At 38.0% G+C, this 21,961-nt stretch overlaps 1 protein-coding gene across 1 annotated transcript in view; it reads right to left on the minus strand.

Moving 5' to 3' along the window:
- The window catches only part of LOC117820613 (general transcription factor IIF subunit 2-like), a 50,860-nt gene extending 35,535 nt beyond the window's left edge, over positions 1–15,325 (minus strand). Inside the window, exons 1-4 of the mRNA XM_034694441.1 lie at positions 15,161–15,325; positions 14,632–14,705; positions 13,135–13,153; positions 12,683–12,827 (exon numbers count right to left, since the gene is read on the minus strand). Of these exons, the coding sequence (XP_034550332.1) occupies positions 12,683–12,827; positions 13,135–13,153; positions 14,632–14,705; positions 15,161–15,226 (304 nt within the window). The 5' untranslated portion in view covers positions 15,227–15,325. The remainder of the gene's footprint in view (positions 1–12,682; positions 12,828–13,134; positions 13,154–14,631; positions 14,706–15,160) is intronic.
- Between the last annotated feature and the right edge of the window lie 6,636 nt (positions 15,326–21,961).

The raw sequence follows: 21,961 nt of genomic DNA on the forward strand, positions 1-21,961 counted from the left end.
GAGAAACAGTTCATTCAACTGATCAAAATGGAATTTAACTTCAACTTTAACTTTACCCTACCCTGAATATCTCATAGTCACAAAGTAAAGCATCTGTCAGCCACCTTTAAATCAACCCCCTCTCACACTGAAACTCTAATTGTGGTCCCCTTCCACAGTGACTGGAATAATGTACTCCAGCAGGAATAGTCATCATGCCACTGGTATAAGAGCCACTACATTTTGTCATGACTCATTCACATATATCAACCTCTAAAACCAGGCAGGCATCATCCTCAGGCTCACAAACACACACAACAAACATGCAATGTACCCTGCAAATAGATGGGTGAGAAATTAGACACACAAAGGAAACCTTTGCAGTTCACATTGCACTGGTATTTCAATAACAACATCAAACCTGAGGCCTTTTTTAATTGCAGATCAGCCGCATGCATTTTTTATGACTGTGACTGCTTTGCTGATTAGTTGCAGGGTCAAAGTGATCCATGCCTCATCAAAAGGCAGCTTTGGATAATGAGGGACCCAAAAAGTGCAGGTGGATAAAAAGGAAAGTCGTTTTCATATTACAACCATCAACTGCTCATGTCAGTCTTTTCCCCTGTTGCCAGGCAAATGAAACTGGAACATCATATGCTCACAAGCTGTTTTCGGTCTCCTCTCTTTAACACATACAGACACAGAGTCATGCAGCACTGCTCAGCTACTAAATGACTAACATACCTGAGATTTTTATTAGCTGTGGGATCAGCGGTAATGGAAGTGTACGGGAAGGAGAAGAGAAAGGGAAGGGCTGATGCAGCGGAGGAGGAGGAACGAAGGTCAGACCCTTTTCACTCCCTTTCACTCCCTCCCAGCTCAGACAAAAGAGGCAGAGACAACAACTGTTCAGTCACGAAAACCATGAGGAGCAGATAAAGAGAGGCAGTGAGTGCTTAGAAATTTTTCGAATAAATAAATTAGACAAGATTCTTTGGACTGAAGCTCTCAATAGTTGGTGCTTTTAACCTGGACTATTCATCCTTGTAGAAATCCTTGTATCAAAAATGTTATGTTTCCCTTCCCCGTTTCCCTCAGGGTATAAAAGCTTCTGAAACAGTGTTGACACTTACTAAAAACATTTTTAAAACATTTTTAAAACGCTAAATAAAATGGGTTTATTCTATCTTTTTCTTGTGTTCTGAATAAGCCATATGCCAATAAAATAAGGTAGATCAATATTTTCTTGAGAAATAAACCCCAGATTTTGATGAGCAACCCACTATTTATTTTTCTTCATTTATTTATCTGCATACATTCTCTTCTATTGGTGGAAATGTCCCTCAAAATGTATGTTTTAAATGTCTTAACATCATAAAAAAAAATGCAATTTTTTAAAAATCATATATGACAATATTAATGCAGGATACCCTCACCATTGAGAAGATGTAACTGTGTAACATGTTGCATTTACGCTTGAACAATAACTCAATCAACCCCAATCAGAACAGTTGCTGAAAATTTCAACCAGATTCAACAACAGAAGGAGAGAGGACAAGTGAGTGGGCAGATAGAAAACGAGAAAGACAATAGGTTGATCTCCTGCAGAGCAGGAACAGAGATGGAAGAAGATGGAGGAGGACGTCAGAACCATCCTGCCTTTCACCTGCCTACTGTATGTGTGAGACTGGTGATCTGGCTGCAGTAAACAGGTGCTCACACGTGACGGAGTGTGTGTCCAAGTAAGGCTGTTAAGGATGATTTGTATTCATCCCACAGTTTCTGTGTAGTACAGTGGAAGGACTTCAAGCTGTTGGTGAATTTTACTGCTACAAAATATGAAATGCTTAACTCAAGACGTATCAAATGATCTGATGAGAGTACAGAAGCAGTACAGAAATCTGGACATTAATTACTGTAGTGCTCAGACCCTTGTCTTGTACAATGAGTCTGTGGATTGTTGTTTAATATGTGTCTCCAACAAATCACATTTTTATTATCGATGTTTTTATTTCAATCTGAAAAGTAGCAAATTTGTTTAAAGCTAGCGTTGGTAGTCACTGAAAACTAGCTTGAATTTGAATGTAGCATTTCCTCAGGACTCCATCCAGTGGCAGGTCCCTATTGTTTTCACACCACAAACAAAGACCAGATTCTACTCAAAAGTGGACCCAACCTTGGTGTGCCAATGTCCTAGCGGTCTAGGTGCGCCCCATGTACAGAGGCTATAGTCCTCATCACAGAGGTCACTGGTTAAACTCCCGGCCAGGACCATTTGCTGCAGGTCCTCCCCCACTCTCTGCTCCCCACATGTCCTGTCTCTCTTCAGCTGTTCTATCAATACAGTGTATACATATATAAATAATACATTGTTATTATTATTATAATAAAGGTGAAAAATGTCCAAAATAATATATACACACATATATATATAAAAAAGAAAAGTGCACCCGACTTCCTCCTTTATGAGGGCCCAATCAAAGTAACTGGATTATGACACAAATGAAGGAAAACCTGAAGCAATAAAGTATTTTCAAACACATGTAGGAGTGCTAGTTACTTTCTTTGTCTCTGGGCAAACAATGAAGCTACAACAAGCTGAGCCTGCCTTCGAAGCTGCTGCACACAGAAGTCTGCTGTGTGCACAATACTTAACTGGCCACAGGGTTCAAACTCTCGGCAAAGAGGTGTCAGATGGAGTGGGAGGTCAATATACTGTATATAAAGCAAATGCTTACCCCAGAGCGCCGGAATAGATTGATTGTGCAACACAAGTGCTGAGCAGTGAGTGGATGAATAGGTATTGTGGCCCTTTTGTCATGTTCTATAAGGCAAGGTCGAGTAAGTTCAAGTATTTAATACAATATTTTCCCACTTAGGACAAATTGAGATTTTAAAGCTGCATTTTTTTCCTCTCAAACCACCATTTTCATCCATCAGTCAAACCTGAGTCATCACTTACTGGCAGCGGCTGCTAGTCTCACACCTCAGCTCTGCACAGAGTCCATCATGCAGTATGAAGCATGCATGTCACAGCCGTCCACTCTTTCCTTCCGGACCTCACTACTCTCTCTAACCAGGACAGACTTTTTCTTCAGAATGCAAAGAGCTGAAGTAACTCTCTACAGAAAGCCAGACTGATGGTGGGTGAGGATTGAGCAGCTTTTTTTTTTTTTTCAAAGGCCGAGAGAGGCAAGTTTTGTAACTGTTGAGTAAAATCCTCCCCCACAACACAAAATAATGTCTTGCTCAGACATCTCACACATAAGTCATACAAACATATGGATTGTGTGACCTGTGTGTGGAGGAGCAGCCATCAAATCACAACCCTGACGGACAACACTGCCTGCCTATTGTTACATTTTTAATAAAGAGCCAATATTGAGCTGGCTCTGGACTAACAATAATGTGAGACTTTTATTCATGTGTCAGTGAGCACTCTCCCTGCAAAGAGAAAAGTCGACAGTAGTTTGCCCACTGGTGCAGGTCAGATAAGCTCCTGGATGTTGAGAACAGGAATAAGCTGTTGGGTTATATTTTGAAATACAGCAGTAATATGAATAAATTAAAATACAGAACAATACTATCTCTGATGTACTGATGAAACATGAGTAATAGCACTTATAACAGGTCAAGATATTTAAAAGAAGTTTATCATCAAAGCATTCGCCCTCAGTCTTTGAACAAGGCAGGATTTACTTCAAGTAACTATGCAATGACTAAAGTCTAAAGATGGATCTGCAGTTAAGAGGCATGGCATTACCATTAACTTAATGGGCTCTGTAGACATAGAGGTAAGGGCCATGGCAGAGACAAACACCTCTGCATTTTTCAGCTTCAACGTTACAGAAAATATTAATTAGAGATGTTCTATACTTCAGATTTTTTTTTCTACAATGTGTTGAACCTTTTCAGTCTTTCAACCTGACAAAGACTCACACTGTTTCTGCACTGGCAACAGATCATCACGTTTTAGCCCTCTTTCATTATTCTGACTGTCACGTGTCTCTTGTGTGGGTACACAGCAGGGGGTTGGGCAATCTTTCCTTTAAACGAGCAAAACAGATGATGTTTCTTTGGCCCCCTCCATTTTTCTTTTTTTTTAACCTTGGGCATTAACAAAAAAAAAAGTGCATTTCAGAGAAGAATAGCATTTGTTGAGTTACAGAGATTCAGCCCCCTGCTACACTGTGACTACAAGGAATAACAAATGAGAGATTTGCATTATAGAGGAACCTGTAGTGTGCAAACAGCAAATCTTAATCTACATGTTTGGACTTCTGCGATCAGTGAAAATAGGACTTTCTATAATGCTTTACGAGATGGGCTTATGTTCTGGGAAAATATCCTCCATCTGCCTATTTTAAATAGACAGACATTTTCTCTGAGCACTAGAATACACTGCAACCATATTTCCTCTGACTCAGAAATCAAACTGACAGACCACGGAAGAAGCCTTCAGAGGAGAGGTGAAATGTCTTCAAGAATTTCTATCGAGTCCAGTTGCCTTTACAGATCAAACTTTGAGAGACAGGTAACATTGTTTATGCATAACTGTACTTCTTGTCCACGACCTGTGAAGTGAAGTGACGGCCAGGTTGCTATCAAAAAGGATAATTCAATCTCAGTATGGTTTCTATCTGGTTGTATATAAAATACTATAAGTTCACAGTTATGAACTGATTAATGAGAAGTGGAAATAATCATTATTTCATCACAAGCATTTCACTGAAGAAGGAACTGTTAAGAGATTAATGTCACATTTTTCAAGGTGTGTGTAAACCATAGACTGTATGATAAATGGACGTAGTATCCGTGAGTCACACATCTGTGTCTGAATCCTATCGTTGTTGCATGTCATATTGGAAATGGTGAACTCAACCTAACTTATGTATAGCCAGTGTGAGGTAAAGAGGCGGCCTTTGAGCCTCCTCGCTAACAGCTAGTGTCCCCACCTGTCATTCAAGTCCACTTTGCCTCTAATTATGCATAATGTGTAGTCTTAATACCTTCTAAACTGCTGAGTCATGAAAAATTCACCCTCCATACAGTGTGTGTAGATAGAGAAATTAGCTATTCAGACTAAAATTTAAAACAAATTGTACCAGGTGGCTTCAGTTTTGACATTTCCACATTGGCTTAATTTCTCACAGACGGAGGTTGCCGTTTGGTGTAAACCAGACTTGTATATACAAACAGCACTACAGTGTTTCATTAGAGTAAGTACATAATTAAAGTAATGATGTTTTTTTTGTAAGGGCGCCGGTTTAGCTAAGCGATTAAATAGCCTGCCTCATGTACTGGAAATGGATTGATTGATTCTGACCTTTGGCCCTTTGCTTCATGACATCCTCCACTTTCTCTCTCGCTTATTAAAAGAGAGAGTGGAGAATGGAATGAAGCATAAAAGCCCAAAACTAATATTCAAAAAAATGATGCTAAATGTGTACTCTTATATACACCATGGGAGTGTTGATGTGACTTCTTTTAAATTAGGTAATTTAGCAGGGTAGCATATTTGACACTTAACATTATCTTAAACATTTCCCTCCTTGAAATTATTTCTCAAACATTAGTGGATTAAGATGAGATAAGATCGAGTCCTGTAAGTAAGACAGGACTGGATTGTAGCCCGTCTTGATGTTGGGTCTTTGTTCATAATATAACCAAGTATGGTCTAGACAAAGCGGCAACCTCCGGTCTAAAAATATGAGTCCAATGCGGAAGTGCTAAAAACTGCAGTTCATCGAGGATCCGCTTGAGGCTGGCTCCGGAAGTACCAGAAACCACATACACACCAATTCAAAAAAGCAGATCTTTACAGCAGATATAAACATATTTACAGGAGTGTAGTCTGGATAGCTCATTTCTCGATCGGCCCACACTGTACAGGCTTGAATTTTTTTCTCATGCAGCAATTTCGAAGATATTGAGATTATGAGTCTTCCAATGAGAGGCACAGCTGACTTGATTGACAGGCAGGAACACTGTAGCTGTTGGCTAGGAGGCTCACACTCTGCCTCTTTACATCACAATCGCTCGACAGCAGCAATATGACTCCCGCCGACAATTGGCCTCAAAACAGCACTTCAGAAACAGATGGGTGACGTCACGGACACTTTGTCCATATTTTATACAGTCTATAGTGTAGACCTGCTATGTTTGCAAAAACGTCTTAAGATAACGTTTGTTGTGATTTGGCGCTTTACAAACAAAGATTGATTGATGTATTGAATGAAACAGCCAAGTTTAAGGCATAGCTGGTTCATTATACTACATTTATGTCACTACAGATGTTTATGATAGATGGGGATGAAAATCTGTTCCTGTTTCAGCTGAACTCATTAGTATGACAAAGGCTATAGATCTTGAAAGATATTCCTTCTTTTACATTTAATTTGTGTTCGACTTTGCAGACAATGATCTGTAGGATGGATAACAGAGCCGTTAAAATGAGTGTTTTGATTAGAAACAATGTATTCTTACATTCTAAATGTGTTGCTGCAAGTGTGAATGTGTCAAACAGTGAGATGATGTGTGGAGGGTTTTTTTTTTTGAAAGAGCAAGAAGCTTAAGTGGATTTCCTTGGATTAAAAAAACAATTTGAAAACAAGGCACTGTGGCTGGAAATTAATGCAAAACAATACTTAGATACTCACACTTCAACCAAGGTACTTTCCATAATTTTCTGGTGGTGCCTTGAGAGAGCAGAGAACAGTGCAACAGGAGAGGGCTGACAGCTTCAACCAGCTCTGACAGTGAGTATGCCCAAGAGGCTTGAGCTTTCCAAAAGAGGGAACTTCTAAGCAGGCAGGGAAGCAAAAACTTCAACTCTCCTATCAAAACACCAACCCTGCACATAGCATCAGCCATGGTAACAGCCCAGCAATACAGCTAGTGCTGCATTTAGAGGAGCTGAAGAAAGCTGGAGCTGAATGACAATCATTTACAAAGTAGCCAGTTGAGTCCTTGTGAATGAAGTCGGATATATTCCTGAAAGTTTCATCTGACTACAAAGTCATGCATAGCAAGAGGTGTACAGACAAAACAAATCCCTCTTTAAACCCTTAGTGATTCATGAGCCACACTTTTGGAATGAACATACAAAGCTCAGACAGCCGCACTCCTTCAATACAACACCTACAACAGTCTGCCCAGGATCCAACAGTCTGCAAAGTTCCAATGTTTTTTGCATGATGCAACCTCACCAAAGGTATTTTAAATAATAAAAGTGCAGAACAACAGCAGTATATCCCTTTCAAACAAACCAGGCAAACACTAAAATGATTACAGACCTCTGAATCAAAGCCCCAGTCTCTTATTTTGACCAATGCATAGGCCATTTTAATGACAGTTAATGCATGAGGGAGGAAATTACACAAACTCGATCAGGACTTTGCTTCCAGTAAAGATGGAGACGCACAGTAGGTAGAACAGTTGGTGGCACTGAATCTGCAGTCGGGTGCAATTAAACCATTTCCAACTTTCTTCTTAATTAGTCTCTAATTTTCCATATATGTGAGGTTATTTTTGTGGGTTTTCAACAGGGAGCAGAGCTTTATTGAAAAAAGGTGAACATTTTTGAGCCGATCAAAGTCTGCCAACATTTTTTAAATCAATTGATCAAAAGCCGATGTCACTTAAGGGTTGTTTACTTCTGATGCCTATGCTGACAGTTAAACTGGATCAAATTGGATCACAGTCCTGATGAAGAAGATTAAGGCGGGTACACACTCCAGGATAATCGGGCTGATTTTGTCCCGATCTCCCCCTTACGATCAAAGCCAGCAAAGGCCCGATTGTCTGATGTTTGCAAATGACAAGAGTGATTTTATCTGGTCTGAGCCGCTCGAAAGCGTCCGAAGGAGAGATTGTAAATAATGAACATGTTTAAAATTTGCGACTAGAAATGCTGTAGTGTGTGGGATGCTCAGAGAAGAGCCAAGCACGTACAGTGTGTAATGTCACGTGTACCGGAGCAAAAGCCGATCAAGACGCAAGTTTTTGGAAAGTAAGAGGCCGAAAACAATCATCATTGCTTCTTCTTGTTCGTTCGCCATGTTTGTTTACACCAAAGTCACGTTTTACTACACGAGATTTGGAATATTGAGCGTGAAGAACCTGATACTCTGCTGAAGAATCGGTTAGTGTGTGGTGTGCTCCGTAGTGCAAATCACACACACTATAAGATCAGAAGAGAGAGATCTTGTGCGAACTGTCTTTTGTTATCATCAAGTGTGAGGTCTCTAAATGTGTGAAGGTTTGAAGAATCCTGTAATGTGTGCCAGCCTTAACTGTACTTTGGGGTTTTACATGTAAAGGCGGTATCGAGAATAAACACATAAGAATCAATTCTTGAATGTTGCCTTTTAAGACATGACTAATAGTCTCTATAAAGCACTCCCAATACTAGGAGAGTGAGTACCAGAATGTTCACTAATGTTCACTAATTGCTACAAAGTGTTACAAAGAGCATGACGAGCATAGAGCTGATAATATTCAGGTGTTAATATTCAGCAGTGAAGAAAAAGAAAGATGGCCTAAACCAACGCCAAGCTCTCTTTGACACAAAGAAGATAAGCTCTAACTTTTTTCTTATCAAGGACATATCCATTGAGGAAGCAGAAACACAAATCTCTACATCCACAGTTTGCTTCATGAAGCAGAATGATCTGCAGCAGGAAATAAATGTGTTCAAACAAAACACCAAAACAGTACATATATATATATATATATATATATACACATATAAAATGATTTCAAGGACTCAAGGTCCCGGTATTTTGAAAAAGCTTCACATATGAAGCTGAAGGAAAGCCATACTGTAACACAACAGTACATTACATCTGGCTTTCTGTTCGCCCCTGCTCGCTTCTGTGGCAACTAAGCCTGTTGCTTAGCAACCTCTTAATCAATACCTGGTCCTTGCTGGAACAAAGCAGAACAACGAGGGGGGAAATAATGGAGGAACATTTAGCTAGCAGCCTTACTGTACAAAAGCCATGTCAGATACTTTTCATGTACGTACCACTCAGTGACGGTCACCATTAGCAACCTCTTGCTATTGTTGGCTCATTGAACACTAAAAGAGCTGGAAGAAGAATATAGAATACTGAATGTGAAATGCTTGGAAAATGAGGATTTCATACTGCTTCGCTGCATGTTTGTTGAGAAAAGAAAACAAAGAAGGCTGAGCTTAGTTTGATGGCGTTCAGGAGAAAGAAATGCTTGTACTTTGTTTGGTCTAACTTGACTTTAATTAAATGTAAACTAATCACGGAAATTTGTGCATGTCACTTTAATGTCACTTAAAGCTGGGGTTGGTAGTCAGATTTAGAAACACTTTTTTGTTATACTGGTTAAAATGATCTTTATGTTCTGTTGGTAATCAATACATAATGTGTTCTTAAAAAAAGAGTGAAAAAAGGCGCTATCTACAGCTGGAGTACACCTGGGAAAACACCAACCAATTCCTGCCATCAGGAGCCAAATTATGAAACCAATCAAACCCCGTCCTGCTGTTCTGCCCGCCTCCTATGCGTACATTTCATGTTTGTTTGTGCATTCCCATTTCTAATCACTGTACGTTGTCTGTAAACTTTAAGGGACAACCATATAGATTTTTTGTATGATTGTTTTGTTGAGTTTATTTGATTAGGTCAATGCACATTGATCAACATTTCAGTATACGTCAATGTTAAACTGCCAAAATTAGCATAATAGCTCAATTGGTTCAGTTCATCTTTTTGCAGCATAGACTGTAAAAAAAATTGACGCACATGTTGATTTAGACGCTGTCTTAACTTAATGTTTCAATGTGCCAGTGATTATCGAATAGTATTTTGGCTTGAAATGCCCATCCCTACCCCATATTTGAAAACTCTTCAGAAAGAGCTAAAAAAAAAAAAAATGCATCAATAAAATGTTGGCTCTTCAATATGTATTTGATATCTATAATTGGTTGCAAATGTAATCTTTTTCATCAAGTGTTAAAAGTGTCAATGAGAGTCATATAGGCTTCATACAGTGATTACATAACAATAGTAATATTACAAAAAAAAGTTAAACCTAATTCAATTTAATTTAAATTTAGTCTTTAAAAAAGATGTCTCACAATCGAAACCAAGCCTTTTGCTAACCTGCTTTGTCAAAAGTGTCAGCTACAAGATTGATTTGAGTGTGAGTGCAAGTGCTAAACATACTACTCTGTATATGCGTGCAGGTACAGTGACGATAAAGGTTTCTATGTGTTTAGTAGAACAAGACTTTGGGAAAGTGAGTGGGAGAACAATGTCATACAATACACCTTCCTGTGGGCGAGTGGGGGTGGAGCTGAGCATTGGTCAGGTAAATAGAGACTACACACCACCACATCTCCAAAGACATCCTTCTTTATGTTTCTAGTGCACTTTCACCGTCAAGCAAGCCATCTGAAGCACTGACACCTTCAATACAAAGAGGCTCTTATCGCTCCTGAGCGTCATGTTTTCTGTCTTCTCTTACCTGGAGATCATATAATCCTCTCTGAAACTTTATAATTTAATTTGGCTTGTTATATATTTCTTTTTCAGTATATCATCTGAGCTACAGATTTCGGTGCACAGAATTTCAAAGTGCAGCTATTTTTGATAGTGATAACGGACCGAGAGCAATGAAAAGAAAGAGAAACAGAAAAATCCATTACCATATGTAGGAGGTATTAATGCACATGGAAGTGTGGGTGAATCTGAAGTGCACAAGGGCGATGATAGAATAAGCCCTGTGGCTGTAGGATGTAACCGGGTGAAGAAAGAGCAATATTGGATTTTTCATTACGTTTGTTGGCCCGGTTTGGCCGACACTGACAGAGATGTAGCTACTGGCTGTCAGTATATTATGTACAGCCAGCTAATATAATGCTTTCAAATAAAATAGTCTTGTAAAAAATCATTTCCTTGTGAAAGCCAATTGTTCCATTTTTGTTTAGACTATTTTTAGGGAGACTCAAGTCCATGGTCATTTGTGAGGACGCAGGTTGTGGTACAGATTAAATCAGAACAAAACATAAAAACACAATTCATGTGGTCTGTAGCTGCTGTGCCTTGATTTTTTTTCAGTGTTTGGAGGACGTTATGACAAAACCTCAAGTTAACATTACCCAAAGTAAACAATGAGGAGAAAGGGAGGAAGAATCCCTGTGGTGGAGGGGTTCCCATATAATCAGAAAACACGCTGGCGGCTCTCATACTTGGAAAACATGTCCTTCCGGACCAAAGGATAACGCAGTCCAATCAGGGACGAGGCATGTCCCCCGAGGGAACCTACTTCTTCCGGTTTGTTTAATGCCGTTGTGATTTCTGAATTGCCATAATGTTTTCTGAATTGCCGTTGTGTTTTGCACTTTAGGGCCACTATACAGTAGCTTACTCTCCATTGAAAAAAGACAAATGAGCATCATCTAACACCCAGGGAAAGACACAAGGGTCACATTGTGTGCCATGGGTGATTGATCGTAGGTGCGAAATGTAACATGGAGAGGACAGGAAGGGGTATTGGTAGCTAGCAATATTAAGTTCCAGTGAGCTGAACAAGTCCCACTATGCCAAGGGGTTACACTTAGAAGTAGCAGTACTATGCACTGGAATGTGCTGTCCCACTTGAAGCACTGCATCTCATACAAACCCACTTTGAAAAACATTCTCACAAGAATCATAAAGGACACAGAGGTCAGGAGTTGTGACCAAGTTGTAGCGCTAACCTTAAGGTGTGTTGCAGAATAGAGACAGTTAGGAGAAGGTACACCTCAGCCTCATTGGCTTCCTATGCTTAATGAAGATCTGCTGACATAATTGGTTCCTCCCGATTTTGTTTAATATTAAAATGGTAGATAGTATAAGAACTGCATTTATATAGTGCTTTTCTAGCTTTTCTGACCACTCAAAGCACTGTTACACTATACTACACACACTGATGGCAGAAGCTGCTAAAGTAAGGGACCATCACTATTAGCTAACCTCGTTCTTGCACCCTCACACAACGCTGACCATGTGGGGGGTCAAGGTGTCGAGGTAAGAGCCAAACACACCAACTGCTCCATTGTTGGTTGCAAAAACCAGCACAAATGTCTTTATTCTGCCCCAGCACCAGAGCAGCAGTTGCTTTTTCAATCTAACAACGTACCAGCTATAGTTGGTGCTAATTTGTTTGTTTGAGCCAACTGCTTGAACGTCTAGGACCAACCTCGTAAAGTGACACACAAGAGGCAAGAAAGTGGAATAACACTCAAATTTGAACATACAGCGCACAGACAAACTGATGTAAACAAGGCTCCAATACTTCGCATGAACAAGCATGCTGTTGGTAGATTGTCATGCTTTACACCTCAGAGCAAACTATGTTATTAGAAAAATACGAGGTTAAATACATAATACATACTAACTGGCTGATTAGAAAAAATGTAAAGTGCATTTTCTCCCTTTTTTGCTGAGAAATAAGAACAAAACCATCAATGAACAAAAATTGTGCATATGCAAAATTATGTATTCATACTGTTCTTCTGTTAAGCGTACAAACTCCTCTCCTGTGTACAGTAAGAGTAATAGCATACACTGTATACTCTATTTCAGTTCGAAACCTAAGACCCCCATCAAATATGTGTTTCGGATGAAATCCAGCACAAAAGCAAAAAGAGATGAAAACTGTAACAGCTGAAAAGGTGACTGACCTGTGTCGCTCTGGCTAAAGGCAGCCATGGTCTGTCCGCCCACGGAATGCATAGTGAATGGATGATCTCTCGGGACCTTCAACGATGTATTCTTCTCCCCCACATCGCCCAGGGCAGTCAGATCCTCATTAAGGCTGAAACGTACCTGAGAAAAAGAACATCTGAGTCAGGCCCTGCTGATTAATTGTACCGACAAACAGCTCCTTCTCTTATCAGGTAAGGTTATATGTGAAACCAAAAGACATTATTGATACGTGAAAGCAGGCTGGGTCAATGCAGTGGGAAATAATGACTGGATAACTGAAAAAGGTTAACACAGGTAAATGAAAATAAGGCATAAACAGTGAGCTTATATGCTGCCATGAACAAACAAAGTATGCCGTATGAGTGGGCAAAAGACAAAAGTTCTGAAGGTTTGTTGTACATTGTAGTTTAATATGAAGCTGTCTCACCTCTGTTTTGCCGTGCTTTCTGTCAAGTGGAAGAGGTGAAAGAGAAAACGTTGCAATTATTATAATTTACGCTGGTTTATTCCAGGGCCCATATGCACGTCCAGCCATTACACAAATGGGACCATTAGTCTTAATGTACTGTTATGGAACGGCCCGTTTAAAACAACAATAAACATGCCGAGCAATACCGGTGTGACTGAGTGCTGTTATCAGCAAGCCAATCGTCAAAGATAACAAACAAGGATAAAGGGAAAGTTTGGCTTAAGGTCTTGAACCGGTTAAATGCTTGTGGTGTTCCTGAGCGCCAGGTAGAAGACCTAAAAAATTAATTACACAACATGAAAGCGGCTTTGCGCAAAAAGCACCGCCACCAACGTGGTACAGGTGGAGGACCACCTGTACCCCCATTAAGGATGAGGACTTGTTTTTTGTTTTGTGTTTTCTTTATTTTATTTTATTTTTGGCAACAGAACAAAAACAAACAATAAACAAAAATACTAGGACTTGTTAATGGAGTTTTTTTCATCGCTAATGGCTGGACGTTAGTGCCGGGCGATACCACACTTTTATTATTTGATACGATGCTGATTACGTTTTTGGCATTTATTCAATACCCGATAAAGATACACTGTCAGTGATTTTTTTGGGTGATTTTTTAAAATAAAATGCAACCCTTGAAAGACAATTCCCATGACAAATGCTGTTAAAGCTCCTGTGAGGAACTTTCTGTTTGTGTTGACTCTGGCGCCCCCCTGTGGACTAAGTGATCCTGCTTATTTCGTCCTGTTCATGTGTAAATTATATTATCTCCTCCTGCTTTCAACTAACAGTCAACTATTTCACTCATTAAGAAAATTTACTACAGAAAAAGGGTTTTTCTTGACGTGCTGACAATCACCTCATCTGACACCTACCCTCTCACAGTAATTTCAAGCTTTAAAATAACAAAACAGAAATGATCAATACCTTTTCAAACAATCTTGTTTGCTTTTCTAAGTCATAAAGGGGCATCACTGTTCATTTCAGTCCATTTCATGACCACTCAAAAACTCCTCACAGGAGCTTTAATTTAAAAACTTTAATATGCAAATACTTTGCTGTCCTTTTTTAAACAATGAAATAAATTTAGAAAAACACAAATAATAAATAGTCAACGTCTATTTAAATTCTCTGATTGGAAAGCTTAAAACAGCCTCTTCACCATGACTACTGTTAAAATGACACTTGATGTCTCTGAATTTGTCGGTACAAAACTTTGGAGTAAGTTACCCTAAAAGAATCAGAAGTGACGCATAAGCTTCTATTTCGCATGTATTAATTAGTATCGATATTTTATTAGAGTAATCAATACTCAAATGAGTAGCGTGTAAATATCGATATATCGATACAACAGAATCGATACGCCCACCACTACTGGACGTGCATACGGCCCAGGACAAGAATTCAGCACATTAACATAAAATAAACAAACATAAACACTAACATTTAACTACATACTTTCCGATGGTTATCTTTCCAACTTCTCCCTTTTCTGTGGCTTTCTCCCACTGTTGAGATAAGTATTTAGGAACCTGTTGAGAGAAAAAGCAATAGGTAACTTGCATTTTAAGGATATATTTTTAGACATTATTTAAAAACCGATACCTTTGTCAACTAAACATGTCCCTCAGTTGGAACTTTGACAGCGAATTGTGACGCAGTTCATTTGAACACAGACGAATCTCGGTGAGTTAACGTTAGCTAAACTCATTTCAACTCTCAACGCTTGCTAAGATAGTGTTAGCTTACTTATATTAAATACATTATGTTGATAGTAATTTGTTTTAACTTAAATAAGTATTAATTGTTGACATTAAAACATATATTTCGTATATTATAACTAAAAACAGAAGGGAGGACTAATTGCAAACACCTGTGACGAAAGACGTTAGGTGTTCAGCAGACGGTAGCAAAAAACAGCGGAACACCAGAAATCTTTTCATCGACCTATGTTTCATCGAATCGATATTTTTATTGATGAACAAACCTTAACAAGCCACACGCCGTTACTTTGTTTCACTCCAGTTAGATTAACTTCCGTTTTGTCTGACATATTTGATTTAATGTTGACCAACAGGCAGCTAAACCAGGGTCAAGAAGTTGGTGAGTTACCGTGAAAGCACAATCTGAACGTAAATTGACTTTCTGAAGAGAACCTACTTCCGGTAGCATCCTCTAAAGTAAAACGACAAAAAAAATAATTGCATTAATTTTATTTAGTAATTTTTATACAATAGCGTGATACATTTTTAGCAACTCTCCTATTTTATTTTTGAATACCATATTTATAATTTTACTGAAACAGGAATGCTCCAAAGACAAAAAGGGTGTATGACAAGTCAAGACAAATGTCCCAGGTGTGTGTTGTTTTTTTAGCTGCAGGCTACTAATTAAAATTACATGACACCTCATTAGTAGAGCAAACACATTAACACAAACTGATTGCTAAAGTAGATCACGACAACATCTAGACCCTAATGTCCAGACCATCTAAATTAACACCCACATCTCAAGTTTATTCAGACTAAAACATAACTCAGTCTGATTATTCGGCTGATCATGTCCACTTTAAAAGAAGAATAGCATATGAGATGCCCAGATTGTTGGTAGTTTTTAAGATAGGCAGTAGCTCACATGTTCTTTTCTTAGTAGCATTTAAATCAGAAAACTACCAGCCTGAAGGGGAAAACTTAATGGTGTATCAACCTGTGAGGGCTGGCAAATAATAACCTTTTTATAATCCCTGTGCATCCACTTTGAAAATTTCTAGCATGTATTTGTATTTGTATTGAAACATCAAATACAATATCTAAATTACTGGTACAAACATAAAGGGGCTTTGAAGCCGCCGTTACTATCAAAGCAGTAATAAATACCTTTAAAAATAAATGTCTGAGACGGTGAGGCTATTCATCCAGCAAACACTCACAGAAGACCTTTGTTAAAACCAGGCAATAATAAACGGAGTGCTTGCACACTTGTCAAAATGATAAACTGCACAATGGATTTGGATTGAGGCAACAAACCAACAAGTCAATTAGATTTAATCAATTATGATTTTAAAAACCATTGTATTAAAAGTTACGGGCAAATGTTGAGAAACTTTTGCGAAATCAACATATGTAGATGTAAGGAATTGTTTCTTTATGTAATCTTATCCGACACTGGTAACATTATTATTTGGGTCATAAAAAATCCTATTCTTACGATGAGTCAAAAACCCAGATGGTCCTGCAAAAGCACCTGTCACTGCACTAAAATATAGAAGATGATCTCTTGTTAAAAAGAGTTGCAGAGTATATCTGGGATCCTTAGATTCACAGCTTTTTATTTATCTATTTCTAACATGTTTTTCATGTTTATACTTAAATTAAAAAGTGTTGTTTGTTTTCCTCCGGAGCCTCCCTTCATCTTACCATCAGTATAATTAAATCACTTAGACTTCCCCTCACTACAGGACAATAATTGATTAAATCATTGAGCTGTACTGGTAAAGTCCTTACAGTTGTAAATTGCATTTGAATTCTGTGATAATTCAGATAAGACTAATAAGAATGGCCTCAAACAACTTCACAAATTGAATAACCTGATACTAAAATTGTACATTTAAATATAACCCCCTATATAATCAGAACATAAGAAGAAAATGACCAAATGAGTATGACTGATTGTTAAAATATAGAAGAAAGCTACTACAGATTGCACTTGTTTCCTGATAGTCCCGCTCAATCATTGTGTCAGAATGATGTGTAACAGAGACGGCTTCATGCTTCTTCTTCTTCTTCTTCTTCTTCTTCTTCTTCTTCTTCTTCTTCTTCTTCTTCTTTGTTGCATTTTTCTTGATTCAAACTTTGACATAAAAACAAAGATTTTCAAATAATGTTCAAGGCCTTTTATGGCTCAAAAGCACAGCTGTTATTTGTTGTGCACATTGAATATAGAGAACAATCTGCTATTCATCCAGCAAACACTGAAAGAAGATCTTTGTTGTTGTTTTCAATCAAACCTTTTAAACACATAATGAGAAATTGATTTTTGGAGAACAAATGATGCTTTGATTTGATTTGTTTTTTCTCATTAAATATATTTTTTTCCAGTTTTCAGAACAACTGTAGCTTCTGCTTAGTTGTTTGCCCCAGTCTCTGGTGTACCTGTAGATTTATCTTCCAGAGATCACCTCTGGAGAGACTTACCAACATTATCTCTTTCCTGTAGCCAATGTGATATAAAGAATGATGAAGGAAAGAAAAGATGAAAGAAACTACTTAAAAAAAAAAATAAGGATATTACTTTAGCAGTGGAGAGTATCTCACTAAATACATCACATCTTCCATTACCACACATCTGATTTGTATGTATCGCCACCTTGTGGACAACTACTATAACAGAACACAGTAGGACTGCATGAATGAAGTAATGAATAAATGAAATAGCATTATGAAATATAACATTCACTTTATAACCTCTATAATTATATTCTAAATACATTTTGTTTCCTAGATTAAGTAAAAACTTATGTAAATTAAACATAGGACTGCTGCATTTCAGTCTGCCTTTGGGCACCATGCCATCCTCAGTGACATGGCTGTTTGAAGGAGATTGTTTGAATGAGATTAATTCAAATCTTGCTCTTTAAAATCAGCTTTGCAGAGATTTCACCATTTTCATTATTTTCCTTTAACATTTAAATGTGTTGTGATAAACACATACATAGTTGTTGCACAGAAGGACAATGTTTAACTTGTTAACTGGCATATTTTATATCTCACTCAGACCAACCAGATTATCATTTTATCATTATGATCTCCTAGTATAGCTATATTAAAAGACACACCATATAATACAATGGTCTTTGGTTTCGTTCAAATGTAAGGGTAAATGTCAATTTTTACTCGAAAATGAAATGTACTTTGCTAGACAGATCCATGTCCTCAAGAAGAATAACACTGCGTATATACTACCAGTCAAAACACCTTCTCATTGTATTTATTTTAATTATTTGAAACACTGTAGATTAATACCAAAGACATCAAAACTATGAAAGAACACATGGAATTATTGAATTAACAAAAAGTGTTAAACAAACCAGAATATGTTTTATATTTTAGATTCTGTAAAGTAGCCCCCTTTTTCCTTCATGACAGCTTTGCACACTCTTGGTATTCTCTCAGTCTGCTTCATGAAGTGGTCTCCTGGAATGGTTTCTAATTAACATGAGCCTTGTCAAGAGTTCATTTGTAGAATGACTTGCCTTCTTAATGTGTTTGAGACCATCAGTTGTGTTGTTCAGAGGTAGGGTTAGTACACAATGGATAGCCCTATTTGACTGTTGTAATCCATATTATGGCAAAACCATATTATTTCATAGTTTTGATGTCTTCAGTATTGAAGTACAATGTTTAAAATAATTAAAATAAATAAAAACCATTGAATGAGAAGCTGGGTCCAAACTTTTGACTGGTAGTGTACATCTTGATGGCCTTGCCGCAGACACCCCTTTGGTTTACTCCACAACCAGAAAAGCAATAAAGAGGAAAATGAGCCTCAAGGCTAAGAGTTGTTAGTGGTCCACATTATTCTAACCTTACTTTTTTACCATTAAAGTCTTGGTAGAGTAGTTTTACAGACTTTAGATTTTCAAAACAGCCTTCAAGTAGAATCAGTGTCCAGCTTATGTAGTGTTCATTCATATGAAGCCTCCACTTGAGCAGAGCTAAGTTATGGTAAACAAGTTATCTGAAAGCAAACACATACAGAAACCCCTGTGTAAAAAGGCTGCCCTTGTGCTTTCCTTGGAGGATGTAATAACTGTGATGCATATTTTAACAACAAGCTGCTGGAGTTATGGTAGTTGGCACTGATCAGTGTAACTTCCTGTCCCCTGTTGGTCTGTCAGCAGTGTGACCCTGAGCAAATCAGCCATATCTGTGCAACACAATGATCTCACATAAAGTAACTTCAGATCTTCCTGTCTCAGCTGACCAACCATCAGCACATTCACATAAAGCTCAGCACACAGCTCTCTTCTACACCATGACACAAAGTCCAAAGTGTCCCAGCCCCCAGCCAAAGTTTATCAGCTTCATTGGAATGTGTTGAAATGTGTTGTGTGTGTTTTAGTGTGTATTTGAGACAATGAAGCCTTACTTCTTCTATTGCCCAAGTCCAAAACTGTGTGACATTCACTCCTTTCTGGTTGAAAGATTCAGAAACCTCCTTTCATCAGGGATAAAATGAACTTGGCACCAGTGCTCTGAGGGTTTTGGCTTTCCCCTCAAGGTCATCTTTGCTTTGAGGCAGGCAGTTTTTGCCCACAGTCTGGGTAGGTTTCACGAGCTACACTATCAGGAGAGAAAGCAGCTATAGAACTAAATGCTAACAAATAGAGGGACCCTGAATCAGTCTAGTAACACACCAACAGATGCTAAAAAACATTATGTCATTACTATCATATTATTTTGATAAAATTGCAGATATCTCTTGTATTTGTTTACTTATTTTTTAGATAAAAATAAAAACATAAACATGCCATGTAAGCCTATGCTTGGATACTTTAAAACAGATTTCTTAAAAGCACTTTTATTTGATCATCTTTGCCAGTCATTTTCAGTTTCACATTAACACTCTATTGTTGTTTCTAAATTAGTCTTTTCCAAACCTTACTGTTTGCTGGGCAACTGACACTTAGGTGACAGTCTGGATTAATGGATTCATAGAGGTGCTAAAAACATTTTCTGGGGACACACTGTAGGTCAAGCATTACAAAGTCTGAGCATAAAACTCAGTGGGGTGATGTCTGGTGTCTGGAGCCATGCAGAGAATTCAAAAAAAGTGTCAGTGTCCTTCTGAAAAATCCTAATTACTGCCTCATCAACAACACTGCCTACGTGTGTCTGCTACTGTGCATGGTGGCTAATTGTAACTTGTAATCATGTGCCTGTCTACGTACTTGTTGAGTTGTAACCACATGATGTACTTTTCTAGAGAAGCTACATGGGTGTTTTGAAGAATTTTGCAGCATATTGTACATGTCTCTTTTCTAAAAAAAAACAACCTATTTATCAATAGGGGTTTGTAAATGAAATGCTTTCCTTGAAAATTAAATGAGTACGCTCATTAAACAGTTGTTCAACAACAATTGGCTCCCTTAGATGTACAGGCTGTGCAGATTTTGTGAGGAGGAAGGGGATTTGACAGATTATATGTGCACATTCATTTTAATCTACATAATGAAGACAGATGCTACTGTCGGGATACGGGTTAAACAATGTATGTATTACATTTAGAGTTGTCTCACTGTTGATGAAATTGCATTCTCCAGGTGTTTAGTAAGCTCTGAGGGGTAATGTCTCTTCAGTCTTTCAGTGTTTAAAAAGTACACAAAAGGACCTGAAGGGGGTGCTATAAAAAAGGTCTTTACTTAGGGTGTTGGTTGGCCTAGTGGTTAAGGAGCACGCCTCATGCACAGAGTCTATGGTCCTTGTCTCAGCAGTCGCTGGATGACTCCCTGCCATGGTCCTTACTGCATGTCTTCCTCCACTCTCCACTCCCCACATTTCCTGTCTCTCTTCAGCTGTCCCATGATGCATTTTACATGCACTTGAATATATATTTGAATATGTGAAAAAACATGTCACACACAAGTTGGGTACAACAACTAAGAAAATGTTCCAAGCTAGGGTTAGATGCTATCAATGTTTCTGCTGTTTTACTATACCTGCCATCAAATGCTAAAAGAAGGCAGTCCACTAGCTAATATGTGTACTGCTGGATAATTTTGAATCATGTTAGTGTACAAAATCAACTGGGTATGCTACAAGACCTGAGCTGTCCTTTATAAAGACATATACAATAAAAAATGACACACCAAAACATGCATAACCCCTTACCTTAGGACAAAACATAATTTCTTGACATTTCAAAAGGAGTTTGTGCCTTCTTAGATTCTGTCCTTAATTATTTATGGTTTGTCTCCAACAGCAGCTCTCAAGTTTCCCTTTCACTAACCAGTCAGGCATGCAGATCAAGTTACAGATTTGATTAATTCATTGTGCTGACTGCGTGTTTGCTCGTATGTGCAATTATGAACAAATACAAAACATTTTTTATAACTGCAATGCTTTTAAAATCAAGGCTAATATCCAACTTCATCTTAGAGATAATCTATGTTAAGTTTTCGTCAAATGTATACTAAAGCATTCATATGTAATGGTCCTATCTCAGTATAAAAGTACATATGAAGTACACATTGTGCTATCTTATTTCACATTGTGAACATGCTTATAGAGTAGTAGTTTAATCCTAAAGAGTCTGGTTTAGGGTTTAATTTTTACTGATGAGACAGTCAGAGATCAGACAGTGGTGCAACGTTTGAAACAACAATAGAGTCCTCGTTCAGTGTGACACTGCTGGTTGACAAAGAAGAAAATGTCCTCAGGCTCTGCCCCTATGCCGCTGGAGGACAAAAACAAACACTCAAAGGTTATGTGTAGGACCATACATTTTTGAGTGTTTGATTTCCACGTAACATTTGTTTAATTTATAATATCACAAAACCATGTGACTTTAATGTTTAAAGAACTGAAATGTCTTGATTATTGCTAATTTTTAGTGGCATGGCACTATTTCATTACAAAAAGAGCAGCAATCTGCTCTTAAAAACTTTGTGACTAGTTATTGGAAGGTCAAAAGCTATTTCATAATAAGCACATTTTAAGCCGGCTGTTCACATTATCTAAGTATGAATCTGCGAGACTGCACAAATGAATAGTAGGTTCATTATGCATCG

The sequence above is a fragment of the Notolabrus celidotus genome, chromosome 10 (assembly GCF_009762535.1).
Source record: "Notolabrus celidotus isolate fNotCel1 chromosome 10, fNotCel1.pri, whole genome shotgun sequence".
NCBI classification, from domain to species: Eukaryota; Metazoa; Chordata; class Actinopteri; order Labriformes; family Labridae; genus Notolabrus; species Notolabrus celidotus.